Below are 8976 nucleotides of genomic sequence, written 5' to 3' on the forward strand. Positions count from 1 at the left end.
CTTGCGACGGTAGCATTAGATAGGCAATCAAGGCAGGTCGAACAGAGTCAGTCCTAGGGTGAAGATCATCGGATGGAAAAATGGATTGAGCTGGCTAATCACTTGATGACCCGGTGGAGAATGGGAACAGAGAGTCACTCCCATAAATGAATGAATGGGACTCCTGGTCCTGATCGAACCAGAGATTCTGACAACCCGGGGAATCGGCAGAAAGAGATGGGTCAGATACTGGAATCTGCCCAAAAGTCCTGACTTTTTTGAGGCAGGGCTTCGACCCGTATCTGGCCAACTCCTCGAACTGCTGGGTGCGGCATATTCATGGACTGGCAAAGCGAACTCTCAATTTGATCAGGAGAGCCTAGAGAGCTCTCTATCTTTCCCCAAATTCCGACTAGCGCGGTTCTTTTTCTCGACCAATTTGAATTCCATTTCATTTTGGATTTGTTGTTAAGTAGAGTAGTAAGTAGCTAGGCGGATTTCAGCGCATGTTGCATTAAGAATCTCCAAAGAAATTAGAAGCACCTATGATAGCGTATGATTATTCCCATTTGTGACCGACGGTTGCTTGCAAGAGGTGGCGATCGGCAGTGTTCCAAAGTGCCATAACGACGTGCGTTAGAGCGTTATGGTTGCCAATCAAGATATCTTTCTTCTCATAGAGAGTGTGACATTGTAAACTTCCTTTGGATGACATTCTGACAAGACTTGGATATATAATGCCCTCAAGGTCTTGGTGTTGTAATCGACCAACAGTAGAAACCATGCAGTATCTTTTTCTGAAGAGTCAATGTGCTGATAAGGTATGGCAGTACTTTTCCTTGGGTGCAGGTCTTACACATGGTGTTAGCTTACAACAGGTATTTCAAAGGTGGTGGAAACACCCTGCAAATGTATATCTAAAGCCCTTATATCAAGCATTGCCCTGTGTAGTTGTCTGGGAGCTATGGAAGAGGAGAAAGAAAAGAAGGTATGGTGGTAATATCTCCTTGAACAGGCTAATTTCTCAGGTTTCAGCAACTCTGCACAATTTACTGGTGTACAGGTTTCCTAAGATGAAAAGATTGTCTTCTAATTGGCCTGAATTGGTTAGTGAGTTGGAGAGCTACATCCCCAGGCTACATTATAGAAGAGTATGTTGGGAATTCCCTAGTGGACAATGGATTCAATGTAAGACAGATGGTGCATCAAGAGGTAATCCAGGTAAGAGTGGTGCTGCTGTGGTGTTTAGAGATGCTGCTGGTGATTTTTTATGTGCTGCTACCCATTCAAACTAATATGTATTCAGAGATAATGGCTATTCAGTTAGCTGCTGAAATCTGTGTGCATAAAGGCTTCACAAATGTGGTGATTGAGACTGATTCAACCATTGCTAGACTGATCATGATACAAGAGGTGTCTGCACCCTGGGCTGTTGATACAATAGTTAGGAAAATTATTACATTGTTGAGGGATAAATAAATTCGATTTTCTCATGTGTACAGGGAAGGAAATGCTGTGGCAGATAGCCTAGCTAATTATGCCATTGATGAGGAGATTTCTGGCACTTTTGAGGAGTTCTACCAGCTACCTGCATAAGCTAGAAAGCTTATCAATGTTGATAAAGCTCAGATTCCTTCGTTTAGAGTCAAAATCCTCCATTTATGGATATGCCTCTCGAAAGACTCTTTCATATGCAAAATCTTATTATCAGGGGGGGATATGTTCTATCACCCCTAGAAATAAAGAGAGTAATGGGGAGAGATCTAAGGGACTTTTTAAAGGGGTTAATACCTGAGCGGCCAGAATTCATGATTACGGGAGGCGGTGGAGAAGATATAATTCATGTAATTATGCCCTCTAGAAAAGAGGATGCATTGGTCTTAATGGGGCTATCCATAACCCTACTTCGTCTTTATCGTAGTGAGATGCCGGAAGAAGGTTACCGAATCGATTGTCTGCTTCCTTCTTTTTATTCTTGTCTTCAACAAGAGAAAAGGGTAGATAGACTGTACAGGATTGACTTGGGGGAATCAATAAGAGAAATTCCTTCATCTATGATCAAATCATGGGTAAAGCCTTTAGTTGGAGATGGATCAATTTATAGACTAATTTCTTTCTTAGCCTCACTGTTTTTGAAGATTTGGGAGGTATTCGCGTCTATACAAGCAGTGGCGGCTCAGGCATACCACCTGCGGGTGATATCACTCGGGTTTTACTCGATACAGCCTTAAAGAATCTTTTCGATAGTCAGTTTCCTAAAAGGTTTCCAGGTATAGCATTTCATAGATTCATCAACGAGGTTTATATTTTCATAAGAAAGAATGAGAAAGTTCTCTTTGATGATAAAGCAGGGTATGCCCTATTGGAAGAACTAGGTTTGAGGGGGAAGATAGAGTCTATTGGGCCAGGTGATGATCCACTTCCTCCTTAGAACCCTTATTTGGACTAAGATGGTAAGGTAGGCATCGCGACTTCGTTGTCTCATTTTTTCTAGTTTAGGGAAAACTGGAATTTCCGCTATATCAACCTTCCAAATCAAAAGGAGATTTCGCTCCTAATCCAATTAGATATCCACGACTTTGCCGAGAGCTTTGCTTTTTCTTTAACGCTCGCTCTGCCCCCTATCCCTATAGTTTAAGTGCTAGTTCTCAGTTCTCTCTATGAGCTGATTTACACGCTGTCCCCTAGACAGTTGGTACACGTGGTTAGAAGCTCTATACCTCCCTGGCAGAGGCATTTCCCCATTTCTTCCGCCCTTGGCCTTAACCGCTTGCTCCGACGAATCCGTAGCAATGAAATGGGGAAATCTTTCACGCAATAGCGTGTTTGAAGTCCTACTAAGCTAAAGAAGCAGATGAAGCATCGGGTCTTGGAGAAGAATAAGATCACAGAGCACAGCAAACCGCTAAACCATGTGCACGTGATTGCTCGCCTATCATGAGTTTGACTTGCGCTCTAAAGCTGTCTTTTTGAGGAAGACCGGAGAGAACCTTTATGACATTCTTGTGGATAAAGCAGTTGGTGAAGCTTTTTCTTATGTTGTTTAAGACCCCTTATGGGGAAACTCTGGCAAGGTATATTATTCCTTTTTCCCAGTGGGTGCAGGCTTCATCGAAAGGCTCTCCGCCTCGTGGCATTATTGGGTTTGCTTGCAAACAACACTTCTCCTCTCGCCTATTCCTTTCCATTAACTATTGAGATATATCACAATTTGCATTACCCTCCTAGAAAGGATTCCTTGTTCTGACCGCAGCACCATATCTTGACCCTTTTCTCGAATTGGTCTATTTCGAGTTGGCCCATTCCCCTTCGACCGGTCGTAAAAGGAGAAGAACTGAGAGAGTATGCTATGCGCAGACTGACTTGCTGCTTGCTTTCTTTGAGGACTCTTTTGTAATAGCTTAATGAGCTGAACCAACAAGAGATATTATGTTCTACCCTCTGCTTCGAGCCCGGCCGAGAGTGAGCTTCCCGATAGTCTCTTCCTTCCTAGAAATAGAACTCTAACTATCAAACCCGTCCCGTCTCCTTACTCGAGATATCTAAGATAGCTCCGTAAACTAATAACTTCTAATAGACGAGCCCATTATCCTTATTTCTGAACTTGCTTCTTGGTACAGGGGGAGGGGTGAAGAATTCGAGTTCTAGTTCTTCTTCTGCCTAATCTTTAGTACCGCTTTGAGATTGAATCTTTAGAACCATGTGCCTAAGAGGGCGAGGACCTTTATAGCCATAATTCTTCCCCCGGTTCTACCTCCTTCTGCAATAGTGATCTATCCCGTCAATCCCACCCGCGAGCTATCCATTCTAACCTGTCTTTGCCTAGCAAGATACGTCTAGTTCTCCCTCCGCTTGCCTATCTTAGTAGGAAATTGGAACAGTCTCCGATTTCAAAGAAAAAGCTGAGGCGAGAGCTATATACCTTCTGGAACCGGAGCAATAACTGCTATAAAGTAAGGAGATGCGCAGGAACGATCCCTAAAGCAAAGACTCGGAATGCTCCACGACTAAGTATACCCATTCAGACTCGCTTTTGTTCAATTATAAAAAAATAAGCACTTTGATGAAGATTTATAGCATCATTCAAGTAAATACAGATTAAGATCGTAGAAACATGAGCTTGTGATATAGCTACACCTAATTCCAGACCGGTTAATGCAAGAACTATAAATAAAGGACCAAGATCCCCTATGAAATATAAAAGATCATTCATACATAGCATAGTCCAAGCGAACCCACTTAAAATCTTTACTGAACTATGAACGGCCATCATATTAGCAAATAAACGTATTCCTGAGCTTAATGCTCGAAAACAATAAGGGATTAGCTCAAGGAGTACTAAAAAAGGTGCTAACGGCAGTGGGACTCCTGCAGGTAATAAGAAGCTTAAAAAATGAAGCCCATTTTTTTGAAATCCCACTATAGTAATGCCAATAAAAATAGAAAATGAGAGACCCAAAGTAATGAGAAAATGACTTGTAACTGTGAAGCTATAAGGTATCATACCCTGGGGATTACAAAATAACGAATAAGTAAAAGTGACCGAGATGCGAGGGGAAAACTTTTGTTTAACATTTCCGGAAAGACCACCTATTTGTTCGTTTACCGGGTTCAGCACGAAATCATAAATAAGCTCTACCAAGGATTGCCAAGCATTTGGTACTGAGTTTCCTCCTCCCTTTTTAGTAACAAAATAAACCAAAAGTAGGACCAAACTGAGAGTTAGTAGCATAAACAAAGATGGATTTGTGAATGAGAAATATAAGTTTCCTATTTTCATAGGAATCAATGGGATTATTTCAAATTGTTCAAGTGGGCTGGAGACGATCTGCGCTAGATCCAGTGTGAAATAAGTGAATTTATCTAGTTGAGGCATTCTTGATTACTTGAGACAAAACGATTCCCTCAATACAGCTTAACTCTGTCAAGCCTGTAGGAGTAGTGAAGAAGTATAGAGCACTTTAGTTGGTGGTTGACCAACGAAAAGCATGGGATCAGGGCTGGGTAATAGACTGACTGTCAAGGAGCGAAAGCCACTTGACTGGTTGGAAAGGGGGTACTAAAAAGGGACTGCTACCAATTAGGCTAGAAAGAAGACAGTAAGCGCCGGGTAAAGTGACTTACTTGAATGGTGAGCTATCCTATAAGACTAAGAAGCGGGGAGAGAGAAGGATAACCTCTTTGAAAAGGACAGAGCCGCTTGGCCGCTACTTACACATCTGGAGTTTCGGATTGAACTAGGGAACGGAATTCAAGGGCAGCGAAGGCCCTTAGATAGGACTTCATCTATGAATAGAAGAGATTTTGTTTCTAGTAGAGCTCATCACGACCATCATAACCTAACTCCAGGACTGCTACGGGCACTGATCCTTCTATTCAAAGTTTCCTTTCTCCTCTTGAATGTAGTTTGTCCTATAGCTCGCTAAAGTGAAGGTTATTCAGCAGTCTAAGCAAGTCACTCTTAACCCTATAGTGAATTCAGATATGCTGCGTTAGGAGCTAATGAAAGTCATGTAGCTCCTCTATCTAAGGCTAAGGTAAGCAGAGATCTTCTGATACCCCCCGTTCAACCAATGGAGATAGTAAGGAGATAGAATAAGTCATCTTCTATGATTGGTAAAGGGATCAAACGACTTTAAGCTTTGGCATGTTGTACGGGTGGGAAGGAATTCCATTCAACTAGTTCAATGACCCTAGAGAGAATGAACGCATTAAGCTTAAAAGCATGAAATTCAGTTGCTAGCTGGACTGACTGTCTTCTCTCTCTTTCTTTTTCTAGTCTTTGCTTCAGAAAGTCATTCAGAAAGATCCGCTTTTAACAGAGAGGATTTCCTTACATTACATACGAAATTTGAGTGGGGATTCACTAAGCCTAAGTTCTCAACCCGCTATGATGCGATGATGACTTCTTGCTTTGTTTCCCTCTCTCCTGCCCTGCCTTTGTTAGTCTTTAATCGTCTCTAAAGGGACTGAAGTCACCTTAGGGTTAGAATCCGATAGAATCCGACGTGATCTTAGAGCTATTGACCCTACCCAACTAACTCTCTCTAAGTAAGAGCTCGCCCTGACTTATTAGTCTTATCAAAGTCGATAGGGAAAAGAGAAAAGGTCAGTGCTTCTCCTGTGAGCGACTCCGAAGTGGGCTCCTTTCACTTGACTATTTCTCTTTTTTAGGAGGGAGAGACTGAATCCACCTAAAAGCTAAGGGAAGCCCGGAAGTATTCGAAGGCTGATAAAAAGAGACGTGTACTACGAGACCACCAAGACTGATAGGCATTCCGACCAAAAGGGGAAAGTTTTCTTATAGGATCCACCCTCCCAACAAAAAAAAGAATTCCTTGCTGTGGAAAAGCTGTTCAAGTTGAAAAGCATAAAGGTTGAAGGAAATGCACCTTCTCCGATTAGAAGGGTACGGGACTCCTTTTCCTAGGCAATTTCCTATGATAGGGTAGGGATGAATTGAATGAGAGACTACGAAAGTGAGGCAAACCCACATAAGGAAAGAAATCAATCTAATCACTCCATTTCAAGCCTTAGAGAATCCGACTAAAAAGCCTAAATTAGCGAATTCACCTCCCTCTGAGTCCGATTAGAAAAACAGGGATGAAAGGCCTAGTTTTCGGTGAGCTAGTGGGATTCAAGTATGAATTTGAATTTTCCTCGATCCGTACTTATTACCGTGATCAATTCACTACCAGTGCCCATGTGGCCGAGGTTGTCCCGAAGCGGATCACCCCGATGCCTGTAATGAAAGGACAGACTTTCATCAGCTGCAAACTGGAAGCGGTTTTTCGTTAGTGCGTTAAGGTTGCAAGAACCTACTCCTAACTAAACAAAGACTCATCCGAGGAGCCACCATCGGTACTAGTCCAGGAGGTCAATACTAGCAGAGTCCCACAGCTACCCTAGTTCGTTAGGTATAACGTGTTTCGGTCAGCTTTAAAGGCTTGCAAACTATTGGAAGATTGAGTTTCAAAGGGATAAGATTGTTGTCAAAATCACATACAGTGAATAAATTCATTTTAGAATAACCCTTTCCTTTCTCTTTCACTACTGCTTTATTATCGTCTGCTGAAAGTGTCTCAATTTTGATCAACTTTCTTTCAATCATGAACTCGAGCAATCCTTTACCAATTTGATATTTATGACCTTTGATATCAACTCTACTACTTATTGCTGTACTACTAACCATATTTTTCTTATTGATTATATTGGCCTGTATTCGAACTGTGCTATCTAACTTGTCCAACAATGTAGATACCCTCACAACTGAGGTGTCTTGAGTACAGTTGTACAACAACCCTAAGACATATATTATGATAGCCTCCAGCGTATATTGACCGAACTGATTAATAGTACTATTGTAAATATCGTCGAGGAAGATATTTATATAAATAAGATTTAGCGTTTATAAGATCCTTTCTTGTCAATAGTTTGATTAAGTTAGGAATTTCATTAAATATACTACATTCATCAAATTGACTAGTTATATCTTCAATCTTCTTCTGTAATCAAGTAATTCTTCATCCGAGATGTCAATTGTATTATTAATGATCTCTTTATCCTTCTTATAATCATACAATAATTTCATTACATTATTATTATACGTAGCTTTTTCTTCTTTATTTCTGCTTTTATCATCTATATCCCTGTATAAATTTTCCCAAAACTCATTAATAACAGTATGATTAGATGTACTATATTCTTTTCTGAAGCCTTTTGAACATAGTAGAGAATACTATTAAAGACCTAGCAAGATCACGTTTATGGAAATGTAATAAACCCGCGCGGTAAATCCTGCCTCGGAAGGTTTAGCTACATCCTGTAAGAACTTGCTACAAGCCTGACTACCTACCTCTCTGTCTCCTATTCTGATCTAGTTTAAGGACCAAGTGTCATCGCATAAGAGATGGGGGTCGGTGGGCAAGTGAGCTGATCTCGCCTTTGTTGATCCGCTTTAATAGAGTTGACCCTGCTACATCGCGATCGTTTATTCCCAAGCAAGAGAGAAAAAAAAGCACACAAGGCGCAGATTCATGTCCGTCCCTGACTCCATTTCTTGTCTGAAAGAGAAAAAAAAGTGGGCTTCCTTATTCTATGAGTCGAAGACAACCTCGAAGTGCCAAACGAACGACCCTAACCAATTTCCAGGCAAGATCTAAGCTAAATGAGCCTGATCGTAACAAGCTTGAATGAAATCAATGGGACCAGCAACACAAAAAAGAGGTTTCTCTCTACCTCTACTAGCTGCCCAGCTCATAGAATGGATCGCTCAATAAGTGTTCGGGCATAGATAGCGAGTCCTACAGAGAGAGGTCGTTTGGTTAAGTTTCACTCTGAAAAATGTCCTTTTATGTTCCTCTTCCATTCTTACTATCCTAACTTTTGCAAGGAAAGAAAGCTCTTAGCGCACAAAGCAAGCAGCGAAGGAACGACTTCTTTGCTTTCAAGACTAGCTACTATACTGGTGAACACTCTTCCTTGTTCATTTACCTTTCAGGCATGGTTTCAATCATGTCAGTGAGTTAGCCTGAGCCTCTCTGTTCTCCTTTCTTTACAGAAGCGGATTAGAAAGCGCATTCAAAGCTGCTTAAATAAATCGTAAACACACAATTAAAGGACTTGAAACATCCTTCGTTCACTCCAGCGAAGCGTTTCGATTCAAGCTGAGCCTCCTGAAAGACGCTATGAAACCATCCATAGGTTTAGGGGACCCGCGAATCGAATGGTTCAAAAGCCGATTATGTATGCAAAATGACTGCATTTATCCCTATTGACAGCTTGCTTATGTGACTTGTGTCACTTTCTCTACTTTCTCTGCCGATACCGCACGGTCACTAACCTCTTGACTCACGGCTTTTTTGGTTTACAGAGTGGCTCCGAGTTCAAACAACACTTGTCAACTAGTAAAGGACAGAAGTAAACTATAGGGGAATCTCACTCAGTCGAATCGGTGGAATGCCCTGCTTCCGGCTAAGTATACAGAGTGGCCGTTCG

At 41.5% G+C, this 8976-nt stretch overlaps 1 protein-coding gene across 1 annotated transcript; it reads right to left on the bottom strand.

The window, feature by feature from the left end:
• Positions 1-3874: 3874 nt before the first annotated feature.
• Positions 3875-7654, bottom strand: LOC124888041 (ATP synthase subunit a). The gene has a single exon (XM_047398195.1). It carries the CDS (start codon positions 4853-4855, stop codon positions 4001-4003), a length of 855 nt encoding a protein of 284 aa, XP_047254151.1. The 5' UTR covers positions 4856-7654; the 3' UTR covers positions 3875-4000.
• Positions 7655-8976: the final 1322 nt, after the last annotated feature.

Source organism: Capsicum annuum, chromosome 10 (assembly GCF_002878395.1).
Source record: "Capsicum annuum cultivar UCD-10X-F1 chromosome 10, UCD10Xv1.1, whole genome shotgun sequence".
Taxonomy (NCBI): Eukaryota; Viridiplantae; Streptophyta; class Magnoliopsida; order Solanales; family Solanaceae; genus Capsicum; species Capsicum annuum.

Coding starts and splice junctions, on each gene's coding strand:
- LOC124888041 (XM_047398195.1), bottom strand. CDS start 4,855: ATGCCTCAACTAGATAAATTCACTTATTTCACACTGGATCTAGCGCAG.